Raw genomic sequence first — 21,691 nt, forward strand, 5'->3', positions numbered from 1 at the left:
ACATTCTCTCTCTCTCTATTCCACTTCCTCCCTGTTTACATTCTCTCCCTCTCTATCCCACTTCTTCCCTGTTCACATTCTCTCTCTCTCTATTCCACTTCCTCCCTGTTCACATTCTCTCTCTCACTATTCCGCTTCTTCCCTGTTCACATTCTCTCTCTCTATCCCACTTCTCCCTGTTCACATTCTCTCTCTCTATTTCACTTCTTCCCTGTTCACATTCTCTATCTCTATTCCACTTCTTCCCTGTTCGCATTCTCTCTCTCTAGCACACTTCCTCCCTGTTCACATTCTCTCTCTATTCCACTTCCTCCCTGTTTACATTCTCTCTCTCTCTATTTCACTTCTTCCCTGTTCACATTCTCTCTCTCTATTTCACTTCTTCCCTGTTCGCATTCTCTCTCTCTATCCCACATCTCCCTGTTCACATTCTCTCTCTCTCTATTCCACTTCCTCCCTGTTCACATTCTCTCTCTGTTCCACTTCCTCCCTGTTCACATTCTCTCTCTATTCCACTTCCTCCCTGTTTACATTCTCTCCCTCTCTATCCCACTTCTTCCCTGTTCACATTCTCTCTCTCTATCCCACTTCTCCCTGTTCACATTCTCTCTCTCTCTATTCCACTTCCTCCCTGTTCACATTCTCTCTCTCTATTCCACTTCCTCCCTGTTTACATTCTCTCCCTCTCTATCCCACTTCTTCCCTGTTCACATTCTCGCTCTCTATCCCACTTCTCCCTGTTCACATTCTCTCTCTCTATCCCACTTCCTCCCTGTTCGCATTCTCTCTCTATTCCACTTCCTCCCTGCTCACATTCTTCCTCTCTATCCCTCTTCTTCCCTGTTCACATTCTCTCTCTCTATCCCACTTCCTCCCTGCTCACATTCTCCCCCTCTAGACCACTTCCTTCCTGTTTATATTCTCTCCCTCTCTATCCCGCTTCAACCCGGTTCACATTCTCTCTCTATCCCACTTCCTCCCTTTCACATTCTCTCTCTGTCCCACTTCTTCCCTTATCACATTCTCTTTGTCTATCCTGTTTCCTCCCTGTTCACATTCTCTCTCTCTCTGTCTATCCTTTTTTTACTTTCTGTTCACATTCTCATTCCATCCCCTTTCCTCCCTGCTCACATTCTCTCTCTCTATCCCACTTCTCCCTGTTCACATTCTCTCTCTCTCTATTCCACTTCCTCCCTGTTCACATTCTCTCTCTCTCTATTCCACTTCTTCCCTGTTCACATTCTCTCTCTCTATCCCACTTCTCCCTGTTCACATTCTCTCTCTCTATCCCACTTCCTCCCTGTTCACATTCTCTCTCTCTATCCCACTTCTCCCTGTTCACATTCTCTCTCTCTCTATTCCACTTCCTCCCTGTTCACATTCTCTCTCTCTCTATTCCACTTCTTCCCTGTTCGCATTCTCTCTCTCTATCCCACTTCCTCCCTGTTTACATTCTCTCTCTCTCTATTCCACTTCCTACCTGTTCACATTCTCTCTCTATTTCACTTCTTCCCTGTTCACATTCTCTCTCTCTATCCCACTTCTCCCTGTTCACAATATCTCTCTCTATCCCACTTCTTCCCTGTTCGCATTCTCTCTCTCTATCCCACTTCTCCCTGTTCACATTCTCTCTCTGTTCCACTTCTTCCCTGTTCACATTCTCTCTCTCTCTATTCCACTTCCTCCCTGTTTACATTCTCTCTCTCTATTTCACTTCTTCCCTGTTCACATTCTCTCTCTCTATCCCACTTCCTCCCTGTTCACATTCTCTCTCTCTATCCCACTTCTCCCTGTTCACATTCTCTCTCTCTCTATTCCACTTCCTCCCTGTTCACATTCTCTCTCTCTCTATTCCACTTCTTCCCTGTTCACATTCTCTCTCTCTATCCCACTTCTCCCTGTTCACATTCTCTCTCTCTCTATTCCACTTCCTCCCTGTTCACATTCTCTCTCTCTCTATTCCACTTCATCCCTGTTCACATTCTCTCTCTCTCTATCCCACTTCTCCCTGTTCACATTCTCTCCCTCTATCGCACTTCCTCCCTGTTCACATTCTCTCTCACTATTCCACTTCCTCCCTGTTTACATTCTCTCTCTCTCTATCCCCCTTCCTCCCTGTTCACATTCTCTCTCTTTCTATTCCACTTCCTCCCTGTTCACATTCTCTCTCTCTATCCCACTTCTCCCTGTTCACATTCTCTCTCTCAAGCCCACTTCCTCCCTGCTCACATTCTCCCTCTCTAGCCCACTTCCTCCCTGTTCACATTCTCTCTCTATTCCACTTCCTCCCTGTTTACATTCTCTCTCTCTCTATTTCACTCCTTCCCTGTTCACATTCTCTCTCTCTATCCCACTTCTCCCTGTTCACAATCTCTCTCTCTATTCCACTTCTTCCCTGTTCGCATTCTCCCTCTCTATCCCACTTCTTCCCTGTTCACATTCTCGCTCTCTATCCCACTTCTCCCTGTTCACATTCTCTCTCTCTATCCCACTTCCTCCCTGTTCACATTCTCTCTCTCTATTCCACTTCCACCCTGTTCACATTCTCTCTCTCTATTCCACTTCCTCCCTGTTCACATTCTCTCTCTCTCTATACCACTTCTTCCCTGTTCACATTCTCTCTCTCTATCCCACTTCTCCCTGTTTGCATTCTTTCTCTATTCCACTTCCTCCCTGCTCACATTCTTCCTCTCTATCCCTCTTCTTCCCTGTTCGCATTCTCTCTCTCTATCCCACTTCCTCCCTGCTCACATTCTCCCTCTCTAGACCACTTCCTTCCTGTTTATATTCTCGCCCTCTCTATCCCGCTTCAACCCGATTCACATTCTCTCTCTATCCCACTTCCTCCCTTTCACATTCTTTCTCTGTCCCACTTCTTCCCTTATCACATTCTCTTTGTCTATCCTGTTTCCTCCCTGTTCACATTCTCTCTCTCTCTGTCTATCCTTTTTTTACTTTCTGTTCACATTCTCATTCCATCCCCCTTCCTCCCTGCTCACATTCTCTCTCTCTATCCCACTTCTCCCTGTTCACATTCTCTCTCTCTCTATTCCACTTCCTCCCTGTTCACATTCTCTCTCTCTCTCTATTCCACTTCTTCCCTGTTCACATTCTCTCTCTCTATCCCACTTCTCCCTGTTCACATTCTCTCTCTCTATCCCACTTCCTCCCTGTTCACATTCTCTCTCTCTATCCCACTTCTCCCTGTTCACATTCTCTCTCTCTCTATTCTACTTCCTCCCTGTTCACATTCTCTCTCTCTATTCCACTTCTTCCCTGTTCGCATTCTCTCTCTCTATCCCACTTCTCCCTGTTCACATTCTCTCTCTCTATTCCACTTCCTCCCTGTTCACATTCTCTCTCTCTATCCCACTTCTCCCTGTTCACATTCTCTCTCTCTCAATTCCACTTCCTCCCTGTTCACATTCTCTCTCTCTATCCCACTTCTACCTGTTCACATTCTCTCTCTCTCTATTCCACTTCCTCCCTGTTCACATTCTTTCTCTCTATTCCACTTCTTCCCTGTTCGCATTCTCTCTCTCTATCCCACTTCCTCCCTGTTTACATTCTCTCTCTCTCTCTATTCCACTTCCTCCCTGTTCATATTCTCCCTCTCTATCCCCCTTCCTCCCTGTTCACATTCTCTCTCTCTCTCTATTCCACTTCCTCCCTGTTCACATTCTCTCTCTCTATCCCACTTCTCCCTGTTCACATTCTCTCTCTCTATCCCACTTCCTCCCTGTTCACATTCTCTCTCTCTACCCCACTTCTCCCTGTTCACATTCTCTCTCTCTCTATTCTACTTCCTCCCTGTTCACATTCTCTCTCTCTCTATTCCACTTCTTCCCTGTTCGCATTCTCTCTCTCTATCCCACTTCTCCCTGTTCACATTCTCTCTCTCTATTCCACTTCCTCCCTGTTCACATTCTCTCTCTCTATCCCACTTCTCCCTGTTCACATTCTCTCTCTCTCAATTCCACTTCCTCCCTGTTCACATTCTCTCTCTCTATCCCACTTCTCCCTGTTCACATTCTCTCTCTCTCTATTCCACTTCCTCCCTGTTCACATTCTCTCTCTCTATTCCACTTCTTCCCTGTTCGCATTCTCTCTCTCTATCCCACTTCCTCCCTGCTTACATTCTCTCTCTCCCTCTATTCCACTTCCTCCCTGTTCATATTCTCCCTCTCTATCCCCCTTCCTCCCTGTTCACATTCTCTCTCTCTCTCTGTTCCACTTCCTCCCTGTTCACATTCTCTCTCTGTTCCACTTCCTCCCTGTTCACATTCTCTCTCTCTCTATTCCACTTCCTCCCTGTTTACATTCTCTCCCTCTCTATCCCACTTCTTCCCTGTTCACATTCTCTCTCTCTCTATTCCACTTCCTCCCTGTTCACATTCTCTCTCTCTCTATTCCACTTCCTCCCTGTTCACATTCTCTCTCTCTCTATTCCACTTCATCCCTGTTCACATTCTCTCTCTCTATCCCACTTCCTCCCTGTTCACATTCTCTCTCTCTATTCCACTTCCTCCCTGTTTACATTCTCTCTCTCTATCCCCCTTCCTTCCTGTTCACATTCTCTCTCTCTTTATTCCACTTCCTCCCTGTTCACATTCTCTCTCTCTATCCCACTTCTCCCTGTTCACATTCTCTCTCTAGCCCACTTCCTCCCTGCTCACATTCTCCCTCTCTAGCCCACTTCCTCCCTGTTCACATTCTCTCTCTATTCCACTTCCTCCCTGTTCACATTCTCTCTCTCTCTATTTCACTTCTTCCCTGTTCACATTCTCTCTCTCTATCCCACTTCTCCCTGTTCACAATATCTCTCTCTATCCCACTTCTTCCCTGTTCGCATTCTCTCTCTCTATCCCACTTCTCCCTGTTCACATTCTCTCTCTGTTCCACTTCTTCCCTGTTCACATTCTCTCTCTCTCTATTCCACTTCCTCCCTGTTTACATTCTCTCTCTCTATTTCACTTCTTCCCTGTTCACATTCTCTCTCTCTCTATTCCACTTCCTCCCTGTTCACATTCTCTCTCTCTCTATTCCATTTCCTCCCTGTTCACATTCTCTCTCTCTCTATTCCACTTCATCCCTGTTCACATTCTCTCTCTCTATCCCACTTCCTCCCTGTTCACATTCTCTCTCTCTATTCCACTTCCTCCCTGTTTACATTCTCTCTCTCTATCCCCCTTCCTCCCTGTTCACATTCTCTCTCTCTCTATTCCACTTCCTCCCTGTTCACATTCTCTCTCTCTATCCCACTTCTCCCTGTTCACATTCTCTCTCTAGCCCACTTCCTCCCTGCTCACATTCTCCCTCTCTAGCCCACTTCCTCCCTGTTCACATTCTCTCTCTCTATCCCACTTCTCCCTGTTCACAATATCTCTCTCTATCCCACTTCTTCCCTGTTCGCATTCTCTCTCTCTATCCCACTTCTCCCTGTTCACATTCTCTCTCTGTTCCACTTCTTCCCTGTTCACATTCTCTCTCTCTCTATTCCACTTCCTCCCTGTTTACATTCTCTCTCTCTATTTCACTTCTTCCCTGTTCACATTCTCTCTCTCTATCCCACTTCCTCCCTGTTCACATTCTCTCTCTCTATCCCACTTCTCCCTGTTCACATTCTCTCTCTCTCTATTCCACTTCCTCCCTGTTCACATTCTCTCTCTGTTCCACTTCCTCCCTGTTCACATTCTCTCTCTCTCTCTATTCCACTTCCTCCCTGTTCACAATCTCTCTCTCTATTCCACTTCTTCCCTGTTCGCATTCTCTCTCTCTATCCCACTTCTCCCTGTTCACATTCTCTCTCTCTATTCCACTTCCTCCCTGTTTACATTCTCTCTCTCTATCCCCCTTCCTCCCTGTTTACATTCTCTCTCTCTCTATTTCACTTCTTCCCTGTTCACATTCTCTCTCTCTATCCCACTTCCTCCCTGTTCACATTCTCTCTCTCTATCCCACTTCTCCCTGTTTACATTCTCTCTCTCTCTATTCCACTTCCTCCCTGTTCACATTCTCTCTCTCTCTATTCCACTTCTTCCCTGTTCGCATTCTCTCTCTCTATCCCACTTCTCCCTGTTCACGTTCTCTCTCTCTCTATTCCACTTCCTCCTTGCTCACATTCTCCCTCTCTAGCCCACTTCCTCCCTGTTCACATTCTCTCTCTCTCTATTCCACTTCCTCCCTGTTCACATTCTCTCTCACTATCCCACTTCCTCCCTGCTAACATTCTCTCCCTCTCTATCCCCCTTCCTCCCTGTTCACATTCTCTCTCTCTATCCCACTTCTCCCTGTTCGTATTCTCTCTCTAGCCCACTTCCTCCCTGCTCACATTCTCCCTCTCTAGCCCACTTCCTCCCTGTTCACATTCTCTCTCTATTCCACTTCCTCCCTGTTTACATTCTCTCTCTCTATTTCACTTCTTCCCTGTTCACATTCTCTCTCTCTATCCCACTTCTCCCTGTTCACAATCTCTCTCTCTATTCCACTTCTTCCCTGTTCGCATTCTCTCTCTCTCTATTCCACTTCCTCCCTGTTCACATTCTCTCTCTGTTCCACTTCCTCCCTGTTCACATTCTCTCTCTCTCTATTCCACTTCCTCCCTGTTTACATTCTCTCTCTCTCTATTTCACTTCTTCCCTGTTCATATTCTCTCTCTCTATCCCACTTCCTCCCTGTTCACATTCTCTCTCTCTATCCCACTTCTCCCTGTTCACATTCTCTCTCTCTCTATTCCACTTCCTCCCTGTTTACATTCTCTCTCTCTATTCCACTTCTTCCCTGTTCGCATTCTCTCTCTCTAGCACACTTCCTCCCTGTTCACATTCTCTCTCTATTCCTCTTCCTCCCTGTTCACATTCTCTCTCTCTCTCTATTCCACTTCCTCCCTGTTCACATTCTCTCTCTGTTCCACTTCCTCCCTGTTCACATTCTCTCTCTCTCTATTCCACTTCCTCCCTGTTTACATTCTCTCCCTCTCTATCCCACTTCTCCCTGTTCACATTCTCTCTCTCTCTATTTCACTTCTTCCCTGTTCACATTCTCTCTCTCTATTCCACTTCTTCCCTGTTCGCATTCTCTCTCTCTAGCACACTTCCTCCATGTTCACATTCTCTCTCTATTCCACTTCCTCCCTGTTTACATTCTCTCTCTCTCTATTTCACTTCTTCCCTGTTCACATTCTCTCTCTCTATTCCACTTCTTCCCTGTTCGCATTCTCTCTCTCTATCCCACTTCTCCCTGTTTACATTCTCTCTCTCTATTCCACTTCCTCCCTGTTCACATTCTCTCTCTGTTCCACTTCCTCCCTGTTCACATTCTCTCTCTCTCTATTCCACTTCCTCCCTGTTTACATTCTCTCCCTCTCTATCCCACTTCTTCCCTGTTCACATTCTGTCTCTCTATCCCACTTCTCCCTGTTCACATTCTCTCTCTCTCTATTCCACTTCCTCCCTGTTCACATTCTCTCTCTCTATTCCACTTCTTCCCTGTTCACATTCTCTCTCTCTATCTCACTTCCTCCCTGTTCACATTCTCTCTCTCTATTCCACTTCCTCCCTGTTTACATTCTCTCTCTCTCTATTCCACTTCCTCCCTGTTCATATTCTCCCTGTCTATCCCACTTCTCCCTGTTCACATTCTCTCTCTCTCTATTCCACTTCCTCCCTGTTCACATTCTCTCTCTCTCTATTCCACTTCCTCCCTGTTTACATTCTCTCCCTCTCTCTCCCACTTCTTCCCTGTTCACATTCTCGCTCTCTATCCCACTTCTCCCTGTTCACATTCTCTCTCTCTATCCCACTTCCTCCCTGTTCAAATTCTCTCTCTATTCCACTTCCTCCCTGTTCACATTCTCTCTCTCTCTATTCCACTTCTTCCCTGTTCACATTCCCTCTCTCTATCCCACTTCTCCCTGTTCGCATTCTCTCTCTATTCCACTTCCTCCCTGCTCACATTCTTCCTCTCTATCCCTCTTCTTCCCTGTTCGCATTCTCTCTCTCTATCCCACTTCCTCCCTGCTCACATTCTCCCTCTCTAGCCCACTTCCTTCCTGTTTATCTTCTCTCCCTCTCTATCCCGCTTCAACCCGGTTCACATTCTCTCTCTATCCCACTTCCTCCCTTTCACATTCTCTCTCTGTCCCACTTCTTCCCTTATCACATTCTCTTTGTCTATCCTGTTTCCTCCCTGCTCACATTCTCTCTCTCTATCCCACTTCTCCCTGTTTACATTCTCTCTCTATTCCACTTCCTCCCTGCTCACATTCTCTCTCTCTATTCCACCTCTTCCCTGTTCACATTCTCTCTCTCTATCCCACTTCTCCCTGTTCACATTCTCTCTCTCTATCCCACTTCCTCCCTGTTCACATTCTCTCTCTCTATCCCACTTCTCCCTGTTCACATTCTCTCTCTCTATCCCACTTCTCCCTGTTCACATTCTCTCTCTCTCTATTCCACTTGCTCCCTGTTCACATTGTCTCTCTCTATTCCACTTCTTCCCTGTTCACATTCTCTCTCTCTATCCCACTTCTCCCTGTTCACATTCTCTCTCTCTCTATTCCACTTCTTCCCTGTTCGCATTCTCTCTCTCTATCCCACTTCTCCCTGTTCACGTTCTCTCTCTCTCTATTCCACTTCCTCCTTGCTCACATTCTCCCTCTCTAGCCCACTTCCTCCCTGTTCACATTCTCTCTCTCTCTATTCCACTTCCTCCCTGTTCACATTCTCTCTCTCTATTCCACTTCCTCCCTGTTCACATTCTCTCTCTCTCTATTCCACTTCTCCCTGTTCACATTCTCTCTCTCTATTCCACTTCCTCCCTGTTCACATTCTCTCTCTGTTCCAGTTCCTCCCTGTTCACATTCTCTCTCTCTCTCTATTCCACTTCCTCCCTGTTTACATTCTCTCTCTCTCTATTTCACTTCTTCCCTGTTCACATTCTCTCTCTCTATCCCACTTCCTCCCTGTTCACATTCTCTCTCTCTATTCCACTTCCTCCCTGTTTACATTCTCTCTCTCTATCCCCCTTCCTCCCTGTTCACATTCTCTCTCTCTCTATTCCACTTCCTCCCTGTTCACATTCTCTCTCTGTTCCACTTCCTCCCTTTTCACATTCTCTCTCTCTCTATTCCACTTCCTCCCTGTTTACATTCTCTCCCTCTCTATCCCACTTCTTCCCTGTTCACATTCTCTCTCTCTATCCCACTTCTCCCTGTTCACATTCTCTCTCTATTCCACTTCTTCCCTGTTCACGTTCTCTCTCTCTATCCCACTTCTCCCTGTTCACATTCTCTCTCTATTCCACTTCCTCCCTGTTTACATTCTCTCTCTCTCTATTTCACTTCTTCCCTGTTCACATTCTCTCTCTCTATTCCACTTCTTTCCTGTTCACATTCTCTCTCTCTATCCCACTTCTCCCTGTTCACATTCTCTGTCTCTCTATTCCACTTCCTCCCTGTTCACATTCTCTCTGTTCCACTTCCTCCCTGTTCACATTCTCTCTCTCTCTATTCCACTTCCTCCCTGTTTACATTCTCTCCCTCTCTATCCCACTTCTTCCCTGTTCACATTCTCTCTCTCTATCCCACTTCTCCCTGTTCACATTCTCTCTCTCTCTATTCCACTTCCTCCCTGTTCACGTTCTCTCTCTCTCTATTCCACTTCCTCCTTGCTCACATTCTCCCTCTCTAGCCCACTTCCTCCCTGTTTACATTCTCTCTCTCTATTTCACTTCTTCCCTGTTCACATTCTCTCTCTCTATCCCACTTCCTCCCTGTTTACATTCTCTCTCTCTCTATCCCCCTTCCTCCCTGTTCACGTTCTCTCTCTCTATCCCACTTCTCCCTGTTCACATTCTCTCTCTCTCTATTCCACTTCCTCCCTGTTTACATTCTCCCTCTCTAGCCCACTTCCTCCCTGTTCACATTCTCTCTCTCTATTCCACTTCCTCCCTGTTCACATTCTCTCTCTCTCTATTCCACTTCCTCCCTGTTTACATTCTCTCCCTCTCTATCCCACTTCTTCCCTGTTCGCATTCTCTCTCTCTATCCCACTTCTCCCTGTTCACATTCTCTCTCTCTCTCCATTCCACTTCCTCCCTGTTCACATTCTCTCTCTCTCTATTCCACTTCTTCCCTGTTCACATTCTCTCTCTCTATCCCACTTCTCCCTGTTCACATTCTCCCTCTCTATCCGCCTTCCTCCCTGTTCACATTCTCTCTCTCTCTATTCCACTTCCTCCCTGTTTACATTCTCTCCCTCTCTATCCCACTTCTTCCCTGTTCACATTCTCTCTCTCTCTCTATTCCACTTCTTCCCTGTTCACATTCTCTCTCTCTATCCCACTTCTCCCTGTTCGCATTCTCTCTCTATTCCACTTCCTCCCTGCTCACATTCTTCCTCTCTATCCCTCTTCTTCCCTGTTCGCATTCTCTCTCTCTATCCCACTTCCTCCCTGCTCACATTATCCCTCTCTAGCCCACTTCCTTCCTGTTTATATTCTCTCCCTCTCTATCCTGCTTCAACCCGGTTCACATTCTCTCTCTATCCCACTTCCTCCCTTTCACATTCTCTCTCTGTCCCACTTCTTCCCTTATCACATTCTCTTTGTCTATCCTGTTTCCTCCCTGTTCACATTCTCTCTCTCTCTATCTATCCTTTTTTTACTTTCTGTTCACATTCTCATTCCATCCCCTTTCCTCCCTGCTCACATTCTCTCTCTCTATCCCACTTCATCCCTATTCACATTTCTCTCTCTCTGTCCTGCCTCCTTCACATTCACCCTCTAACCCGCTTCCATCCTGTTCACATTCTCTCTCTCTATCCCATTTCCGCCCCATTCACATTCTCCCTCTCTATCCCACTTTCTCCCCATTCACATTATCTCTCTCTATCCTGCTTCATTCCTGTTCACATGCTCTCTCTATTCCACCTCTTCACATTCTCTCTCTCCATCCCAATTCCCCCTCTTTACAGTCTCTCTTTCTGTTCCGGTTCCTTCCTGCTCACATTCAGTTCCCTCTCCTGTGCTGTGCTGGTTCAGCTGCTTTGGCCCATTCATTGTACTTCGCCAATCCAAAGTGGTGGAAGTCATGCTACAACTGTACAGAGCTCTGGTTATGCCCCATCTAATCAATGTGTTTAAGATGATTGAACAACTTAATAGGGTAGATACAAAGAAATTATTTCCTCTGGTTGGGCAAGTCCAGAACAGGGGGGCATAACCTTAAAATTAGAGATAGGCCGTTCAGGGGTGAGGTCAGAAAGCATTTTTCACACAAAGGGGAGTGGAGTTCCAGAAAACTATAGAGACTAGGTCAATTGAAAATGTCAAAACTAAGACTGATAAATCTTTGTTAGGTAAGGATATCAAGGGATATGGATCAAATGGAGTTGAAATACAGATCAGGCATAATTGAATGATAGAATAGGTTGAATGGCCTACTCCTGTTCATATTCTCCATTCCCAGGGCTTCATCTTAATGCATCAGTCTGACAATTTTCAGACACGCCTTGGAAAACTGCTTTGCGTGTTTTAGAAACACTAACAAACGCCAGCTACGAGATCAAGATCATAAATCAATCTCGGGGTTCTGCTGATGAACACAAACCACCTGAGCTTTGCTTCTGCAGTTTCCAGTCCCAGCACACCTGCCAGATTAAATTACTACTTTGTGGCTTTGATGCCTTCTATTAACTGATATCTGTGTTTTACAATATCATGTTCCTTTCAGTTTGCACTGCCTACCTTTACCTGCCTCTAATATATAATACCTGTACAACACAAGCCACAGATAGATTTTCAACATTTACTAAGATGTTAGCAAGAGATATGAGCTGAACCATCATATGATTTCCAATGGCCAATTACATTGCTTGAAAACGACGCTGATAATTGGAAAGGCTATCTGGTTACTATTGATCTCAAGGGCAATCGGAGATGAACAACAAATGCTGGTCTTGCCCGTGACGCTCACATCCCATTAAAGAATGTAAAAAAACAGTGACCCAAAAGGGCACCCGACAATTATTTTGACTTAGATCATTGTGTAGGTTAACTGATTCCAGCAAAGATTCTCTAAGTCACCTCCCATTGAGCTGCTGGGATTGCTGAATTTTTCCCAATGGGTCTCCTCCTGTCTTGCAAGGAAGCCAGCTTGGTAACTATGATTGTAAAAGCATTGGACTCCGTGTGTGTGCCTTTGACTTTGCTCCATCCTCACATAAGTGCTAAGCAGTGTGGTTTTGCTTTGTTTCCTTGCTTCATTCCCACAGACTGTGCTTTACCTGGGAGAAGCATCCCTAGTTTATTTTTTCCCTTGAATCAAATTAGCATTGCAGCCTTTTCTGAAGAAAACACTGCTTGGGAACTCTACTGTCATGATCTGAAGTGATTTAAATGTCACAACCCTTTAAATTTGAAAAAAATAATCTCTGCAGCTTTCACTTAGAGTAAAAGGTACAGACTCTTGCTCCTGGACTGCACTTTTTGACAGGCCATCTGGCAGAGCTTAAAAAAAACCCAGCCATCTTTTTTTGCAGTTTCCATAGCCTTCATGGTTTACATTTGTAATGGTTTGTTTTGGCAGTTAGAGACATTATTTATGCTTGGCTGAGTTTCAAAAGCTTAGAACTACTTCTCTCAAGAGGGGGCTGTTTAATCAGTTTGATTGACGGTTTCAAGAGGTTTTAAAATATTATCTGTCTTTGACATGGTTACTGAATAGATGTTTGTTTGTTTGTTTGTATGACAGATTGACCAGTTGGGGCTTTAACTTCTTTGACTGTCATCTTTGAATTAGTGGTTTTTGCACCATGAAGTGTATTTGAGTGAGAGCTGTATTAGATTGTTAGAAGTTTATATTTTTCATGTCTATTTCAAAGACATTGTTCCTGAGTGGATACTGGGTGAATGGCTTTACAGGATATATGGGGCATAATGGGGATCAGATTAATTTAATCTTTACTTCACCAAAGTGGGCACATTAATGAAGATCAGCAACCAACATCTAAGTTAATCCTGTCTGAGCATCATTACAAATAATGAGTGCAGGGGGGTCAAGGAGGGGGCATGTGGGGTAGTGAGGGGTGAGCGGTTGAGGGCCTGGCATTTATCATGACAACTGGGCTAATGTCCCAGGAAGCAGAGGCTGGCCTCACCACCTTGAGCCTGCCTCCAGAGACAATGGGGCCCAACTCCACTCTGTCCCCACCTCCCCAGAACAAAAATATGGTGAAAGGAGACAGATCTGCCAGGTCGGGAAGTTTTCCGACTCAATCTTCCTGCTTTCTCCATGAAAGTTCAGCCCAACATTTCAGGTCAATAACCTTTTGTCAGATTAATTTAACCTTTGGGTCTTCAAAGTGATCACATTAATGAAGGTCAACAAGCGACATCTAACTTAAACCTGTCTGAGCATCATTACAAATAATGGGAGGGCCTTTTACTGGAGCTCCTAGGGGCACTTACAAAAATCTACTAGTGGCTGTAAAGGCGGCCTCTATGTATGCTACAATTACCTCCAAAATCTCAGTCACAATTTACTTCACTTACAGTTCTAAATAGAAGATGTGAATCTTGAATGTTATTAAGGAGTTGGAATTGCCAAGATCAACACAATATGCTGGAAGCAATTCAACTCAGCCCAAGGCCTAAGGAGCTTAAAGGGAACTTAAAGTTTCCAGATGGAAACTGAAATTTGGATATTAAATTTGGACATTAAAACTGTCAGGTTTAAGATGACAGCTGAACGGATGGGCATCACCCTTTGAGGAAGGTACCCATCTTTGAAGTAGGGCCCCCTGCTTTGAGGAAGGTCACGCCACAGTGAGGGTGAGGCTGTTGAAACCTAGCAGCAGTAAGTGCAACACTCCAGGAACATACTCTTTGTTCCCACTAAACCTGGAAGCAAACTCCACATAATCATAAACTCAGGGTGAATTTTCGTCTGGGTGCAGAGGCGCATTTCACTGCAAAAATGGCCACATTTTGATTCTTTTTTGGAGGAAATCGGGTTTTTTTCCCATTCTCCTGACCGTACACCATTTTCTTCTGGCCTTTTTTTGTGGATCGGGAACGTCTAAAGTGTATATGACACCTCCCCCCCCAACCCGGTGAGATCAGGTTCCCCACTTTAAATGAAGATGAAAATAGGATTTCCTCCCACTCACCATTTTCATCTGGTGGTGTGGGGTTTTGGAAGCCCATTAAAAACTTGTCAGGTTTGAGAGTTTATGGAGAAAACGGGTAGCCTGCTGAGAAGTCGGGAATATTCTGTAAGGTAAGTGTAAAATGTTTTCACACCTGCAAATGAAACTATTAGGTGTTCTAATGTAGACGTGTTTTTAATGTAGTGATTCAGTAGAAGGATCTCTCCTGCAAAGGTGAGTTGACCCTTACATTGACCAGCATTGTGTAATTGTTCACATGCATTATAGTACTTTTCCAAAGGAGAAGATACCATAATGCAATGAAAAATGTAAGACAATGTCTTGTCAGCCTGTAGTGTGATTTAAATGGAGTGACAGCACTGGCTGATTTTTTAAAAACCCTGCTTTTGACACTTGAAAAGAATCTAACGACTTTCTCCCATCCATTGATTGACAGGCACTCTGCATTGAAATTGAAATGAGCATCTTCTGTTCCTTCCATCTCAGACAGTATGCTAATTTTTGGACAGCTGTGGCCATTATGAATGCTTGGCTGAATTTCAAGTGCTAATGGATTTCAGCACAGTAAGTTTTCCATTTATCTGAGTATGAACGACAGTTTTAAGAGGTTGTAATTGTGATTGTGACTTTGATGTGGTTTCTGGTTTGTTGATGCAAGCTAATAGGATTATAAGTATTACACACTGTTTTTCATATGGTAAAGTGCAATTCTTTCTCAGTATCAGTGATAGTTGATGGAGGCTTTTATTAGATGGTGAGAGTTTTTTTCCCCCAACAATTATAATATCTTTTCCATTGATATTGCATGGAATAAGGGGACTGTACATAGTGCAGACTGGGTGAATGGCTATGGAGGATACACGGGGTTGCATGGAGGGGGTGTGGGGTGGCGGGGTGGTGGACGAAGTGAGGGTGGTGAGGGGTACAGTTAAAGGCACCTTTAAACAATGTTCAGAGCCATACTGCTGTCACTGAGAATCGAGTAAAGCCTTCACATCAGCCTGCCTCTGCACACGGACGTCTCCCGCACAAGTCCGCAGCTTGGAAACTGCACTGTGAGCCCGAGCCCTGCTGGAAAAGAGAAAAGTCGCAGGCAAAGTCGTACATCAGTCGGGGGTCCAGTTTGTGAGCCACGAAATGGCCTGACTCGCAAAAGGCACTCCCAAGAGGAAATTCTAGCCCCTTAACTTTGAAGAATCTGGATACTTAGCCTCTTAAAATAAAAAGACTTTACAAAAATATCTGGAGTGATAGGAAAAATGTGGTAAAAGAGGACAGGTTTGTCACAACCGTTATCAACTCAAAAAATGATCCTATAATTTTTGAGGCCACTAAACAATTATTTTATAAAAAGGAAACTTATCTTTCAAATCACAGTGTGCATCAATGCTGCTGTTTATATTTATTAATAGATAGGAGGCTGCGGTTGGTATAGTTTGCACATTTTTGCTCATACTTGAGGCATACAGAGTGCCCTAGGCACATAACCAGAATAGCTGCCAACTACAACAATAACTTTATGATGCCCTTTGACCCAAGAGCAGTACTGTAAGGAAAATTTGTAATTTCTTTAAAATGTCTAGTGAATCTGTAATTGCTTTTAAGAATGTTTCAAAATGACTTTAAAGTGTTTGCATCAATTGCAAAGGGATCAAATGCAGTTTTCTTGGACAATAAGAAATACTGGTTCATGTGACCTGATGACTGTTAACCCAAAAGCGGTACCAACAGGAAGCAAGTCAAGATACGGACCTTGTGTAGCCAGAGGCATAGGAACATAGAATTTAGGAGCAGAAGTAGGCTGTTTGGCCCTTTGAGCCTGCTCCACCATTCAATATGATCATGGCTGATCTGGTTGTGGTCTTGGCTCTGGCTTCCCGTCTGCCCTCCATAACCCTTGACTCTCTTGTCTATCAAAAATCTATCTAACTCAGCCTTGAATAAACTTGAAAGACCCAGCCTCCATTACTTTCTGCGGAAGAGAATTCCACAGACGAATGACCTTCTGAAGAAAAAAATTTTCCTCATCTCTGTCTTAAAATGGAGGCCTCCTACTCTTAAACTATGTCCCCTCGTTTTAATCTCCCCCACAAGATGAAACATCCTATTAAGTCCCCTCAAGATCTTATATGTTTCAATAAGTTCACCTCTCATACTCCTAAACTCCAATTGGGTAGAGGCCCAATCTGTTCAACCTTTCTACATAGGATAAGCCTTTCATCCCAGGAATGAGTCAAGTAAACCTCTGAACTGCTTCTAAAGCAGTTATATAATTTTTCAAATAAGGAGACTAAAACTGTACACATTACTCCAGATGTGGCCTCACCAAGGCCCTGTACAGCTGCAGTAAAACTTCCCGACTTTTATATTCCATTCCTTTTGCAATAAATGTCAACATTTCACTTGTCTCCCAGAACATGACTTTATGTGATTCAGCTCCCAGGACACCCAAATACTTCTGCACCACCGAGTTCTGCAATCTGTCTCTATTTAAATAATATTCTGATTTTCTCTTCTTTCTGCCAAATTGAAGAAGTTCACATTTACCCATGTTATACTCCATCTGTCAAATTTTTGCCCACTCACTTAACCTGTCTATATTCCTTTGCAGACTTTCTACCTCCTCTTGATAACTTACTTTCCTACCTGTATTGGTGTCATCAGCAAATTTATCTACAATACTTTTGGTCCCTTCATCCAAGTCATTGATATAGATTGTAAAAAGTTGAGGACCCAGCATTGATCCCTCTGGTACTCCAATAGTTACAGCTTGCCAATTAGGAAAAGATCCATTTATCCCTACCCTCTGCTTCCTTTAAGCTAACCATTCTTTTATGCATCTCGTAACCTATGCATATCTTATTCCCAATACAATGTGCTCTTATCTTGTGTCGTAACCTTTGATGTGGAACCTTATCAAATGCATTTTGTAAATCTAAGTACAGCACATCTACCGGTTCCCCTTTATCTGCCTTAAATGTTACTTTGTCAAAAAACTGGAATAGGTTAGTTAACCACAATTTCCCTTTCATAAAGCCATGTTAGCTCTGCCTGATCACATTTTGAATTGCTAAGTATCCTGCTATAACCTCCTTAATAATGGATTCTAGCAGTTTTGCCTATGACAGATGTTAGGTTAACTAGCCTATAGTTTCCTGTTTCCTGCCTTCATCCTTTCTTGAATAAAGGCATTACATTAGCTGTTTTTGAATCCACTGGGATCATTCCAGAATCTAAGGCATTTTGGAAGATTATAACCAATGCATCTACAGCTGTGACGCCACTCCTTTTAAGACCCGAGGATGCAGGCCACCTGGTCCTGGGGATTTGTCAACCTTTAGGTCTAATAGTTTTCCTAGCACCTTTTCCCTGGTGGCCATGACTGTTTTAAGTTCATTGCTCCCTATCATCCCTTGATTATCAGGCATCTTTGGGAAGCTTTCTAAATCTTCTACCATAAAGATAGGCACAAAATGCCTACTCAATGCCCCTACCTTTACTTTGCTTTGACAAAGGAGCTACAGCAAGGGAAGAACAGAGAAGGCACATTTACAAGGATCTTTGTTTGTAATAGTTAAAAGGGATAAAAAGCTGAAGGCAGAGTTAAAGCAGGGATTGTGAATTGGACAATTCCACTGCTACGCTTCAGTGTTTTCACAGCCAAATGTATTGCGTAACGAGATTTATTAAAAGATCAGCTAAATGAGTTTTTGGGGAATCTATGCCATCCAGTCTATCATCAGTCTAGCTAAGGAAGTTCTCAAGGAGTGTGCCATTCAGGCGATTACTGTCCCCGGGGACCTCGGATGGAATAGGGCTCCCGGAGAATGCCACCCGAGGGCCAAATAGATTGAGTGAGAAAGAGATCCTATGCACCAGAGGCCAGAAAACGTTGGAACTGCACACGTTGCCACATTGGGAGTGTAGGGAGTGACGTGAATGCTTGTAATCACATGAGATAGTCTTTGTTGTATCTGCTTTTCCATGTGTAATCTATTGTCCATAATGACTGTAATTTGCCTGTTAATTCATGTTTAATTTATGTTGATTCTGATTTGTGTTAAAGTAAAAATTACCAAAAGTGAAATATTGTTGTAATTTCTTTATTTGGGAGTTGTTTGGCAAATTTGGTTATTTGAGTTTATGGTTCCCAATGGGGATTGCAAAAAGATGCATTTAGATAATGCTTGTATTTAGTAAAATGTTGCAAGGATTTCCAAAGGAATGTAATCAAAGAAAAATTGATACCAAACCAAAAACAATATTTGGACAAGTGGTGAAAGGCTTGGTCAAAATGGCAAGCTTTAAGCAGCATCTTAATGAAGAAAAGAGAGGTGGAGAGGCTAAGGGGTTTAGGGAGAATAATCCAGAGTTTAAGTCGTAAACGGCTAAAAGCATGGCTGACAATGGGGCAAAGGAAGTGGGGGATGTGCAAGAAGCCGAGTTGGAGGATCACAGACATATCAGCAGAATGTAGAGTTGGAGAAGATTATAAAGAGGGTGAGGATTTGAACACAAGGGCACAAATTTTAAAATCAGATGGACCGGCATGATTAGCAAGCACAGGCCTACTAAGGAATGCTGGCCTCGGGGGTCAGATACGCGCAAAGCAGTGGACTGACAAAACAGCGCAAACTGGTGCTCTTGGTGTGTGAGCAGTGAAGAATGATCTCTCCTATATTCAGCTTGTTTCAACCAGGTCACCCTTAGTACACCAGGCCGCTAATGGCAATGTTTCCCCATCTCGGCAGGCCTTCCAGACAGTGTCTGCGTCTCAGCAGCGACTCGGGCAGACATGCCTGGGCTGCCGCAGCGGCTTGTGAAGGAGACACAGCGTCTGATAACGGAGCCAGTACCAATGAGGCTAATGCTCGATATTTTCATGTGGTGATTGCCAGTCCCTAGGACTCGCCCTTTGAAGGGGGAAATTTCAAACTGGAGCTTTTCTTGCCTGAGGTGTACCCTATGGCAGCACCCAAGGTCTGGTTCATCACCAAGAGCTCCCACCACAAGCTAGGCAGAATCTGCTTGGACATTATGAAAGACAAGTGGTCTCCAGCACTGCAGATCCAGGCAGTCCTTTTCTCCATCCAGGCTTTACTCAGCGCACCCAACCCCGATGACCCACTGGCCAACGACGTAGCAGAACAGTGGAAAAACAGCGAATCACAGGCCATAGAAATCGCACGGGCATGGACCAAATTGTATGTCATGAGTGGTTAAGGTGACGGTGCCTGTGACTTGTAACTTCGAACGCCACCCCCACTTCGCCGCCCAACTTCACCCCATCTGTCTCAGCAACCTCTGCCCCACCTCCGTGACCTCTCCAGATGCACAGCGGCCGCAGAGCTCCGGAATCAGGGTCCCACTATTTGTATCCTGGCTCTGTATGGAAATGCTGTGTCTCCCTTTTTGTACAGGACGAGGCATTCTGCTGTGTATGACGTATATATCAATATATCATTGTATGGTTTCTGACTGGAAAAGAAACATGCCACTTCCACTTCCCTACAGCACGATCTGTTAGCATTAATTACAAACAAGTGCACTTACTTGAATTAATCATTAGAACTGATATAAAGAATCATTAATTATGAGCGATCTGCATCATTGCAGGACATTACCAAAGACAGAACCAAATGAGCTTCAGTGCATTGACTGCTGCTCCAACTAATAATTTTAACCCAAAGCTTTTAACTAAAAGGCTTTTGGTTGTGCGTCGAGACTATTACTCTTCCCGTTGAGTGCTGAAACCTTTGATAAATTTCTCTTTGTTGCTGTGGCTGCAATGCTATGGTGTAGTGACCCACCCTCAGGTTGAATTACTACTTTACTTTTTAGGATGCCTTGAGGAACTTCTTTCTTACCTTGAAGAGCAATCTAAAACTAGGAGGATAAGTGTGGACATGTTAACTTGCATTGACGTTCGGAATGTTTTCACACTGGTGAACCAAAATAGTGTCAAGAGAGGAAGCAGCCTTAAGCTGTGGTTTTCCCACGATGCTGTGGGACATGCCTTTTCATTTAAACATTAAAATGGTTAAGCATGATCATTTCTTTTTTCTACATGTCAAGATTTCATGGGAATCACAAAAACCAGCTTTGTTCCCCAATCGCAAGGTCATCACAGGTCATCACAATCAACAACTGGATCATTTAGGAGGAGGAACTGGGGTCACTTGGAGCCAACGGATCAGTTGCATTGTGGGACTGGAGATGGCCATTTTAAAAGTGTGCAAGTGGTAAGAGGCACCAAATACAAAATAAAATGGGGTGGGGATTGGTGGTGTGAATCCTCTTTCACACGCCTGATTCAGCCAATTGAAATGTGGGATTGCACTGGAAGAGGTATGTGAGTAAGCCATGATGCCTCCTCCCTCCTCAATTGCTGGGGAGAAATAAGGTGGGAAATAAATTTAAAATAGAGGGGCGAGGCAGAAGCAGAATGGACTTGAAATAATAAATGTACTGGATATTCTCGTTCTTACCTGCTTGTGCTGCGATAATCAGAGCTGTGTTTCCCTCTTTGTCTTGCCAGTTGACATCTAGGTGAGGGCATTCGGCCAAGAGGAAGACAATATCTATGAACCCCTGGTAACAAGCCACCATCAGCCCAGTCTGGAAACAGAATCCATGCAGCAGTTTTAGAGAGAGTTTAGTGTAGCACAAATCAGAAATTGCATATAAATCAACATGTGCAAAATTCTGATACATGGATGAACAGAGATGAAGGAAATGCCAATAAAAACGGAACACGCGAAAGAACTGGGAATTGCTGAGAAGCTGATGGAGAGGGGAAGGGGAAAACGAAATAGGATTGATTGTAGAAACGAAGCATCTATAAGTATTTAAGCAGTCTCAGTGGTTAACAGTTCACAAAAAATTACTGCCGACTAGCGATGGTGAAGGGGTCCAACATGAGTAAGATTATAAAGGTCACAGAATCTCCAAACAAGGTCATTCTCAACGACAAGTGAACTACACTTTTTGGGTATATTGAGGATAAGAGAAGAAAGTGGAACTGAAGTACAGCACTCCAATTCCACCAGCAATTAGACCTGTATGACCGAGAAGAAAATCAATGAAAAGCAAAATCCTGCAGATCTGAAATAAAAAGGGGGGGTGGTGGGAAGTACTGGAAACATTCAACAGTTAGGTGAGCATCTGTGGAGAGAGGGAGAGTAAGATCAAACATTTCTTGACCTTTGGTCAGAAACAGGAGATGTCACAGACAAACAGATGATAAAGAGGAATGGAGCCAGAAAAGAAGCAGAGGGGAGATAAAAGAGATGCCAGAGGACAAACTATGATTCAATGAAAGGACAGATGACAGTGCAAAACAAAGGAGGCAATAATGGGAAAAAATATATTAAAAAAATATCACTGAGACTGGACATTCATGAATTCTGAATGGTGCAGTGGAAAACAAAAAAATGTCTAGCCACCATGTCATTAGAAAAGCATAAAATGGTTTTCTGACTGTTCACCCCCATGCTTGGCCCTGTTTTGCTGAGCATTATTTA

At 44.1% G+C, this 21,691-nt stretch overlaps 1 protein-coding gene and 1 pseudogene across 1 annotated transcript in view; one reads left to right on the top strand and one right to left on the bottom strand.

Moving 5' to 3' along the window:
• The window catches only part of ankrd33ba (ankyrin repeat domain 33ba), a 55,537-nt gene extending 34,751 nt beyond the window's left edge, over window positions 1–20,786 (bottom strand). The window contains exon 1 of the mRNA XM_041184431.1: window positions 20,657–20,786. Within this exon, the coding sequence (XP_041040365.1) occupies window positions 20,657–20,777 (121 nt within the window). The 5' untranslated portion in view covers window positions 20,778–20,786. The remainder of the gene's footprint in view (window positions 1–20,656) is intronic.
• LOC121275725 lies at window positions 18,964–19,391 on the top strand (annotated as a pseudogene).
• Window positions 20,787–21,691: the final 905 nt, after the last annotated feature.

The sequence above is a fragment of the Carcharodon carcharias genome, chromosome 3, assembly GCF_017639515.1.
Source record: "Carcharodon carcharias isolate sCarCar2 chromosome 3, sCarCar2.pri, whole genome shotgun sequence".
NCBI classification, from domain to species: Eukaryota; Metazoa; Chordata; class Chondrichthyes; order Lamniformes; family Lamnidae; genus Carcharodon; species Carcharodon carcharias.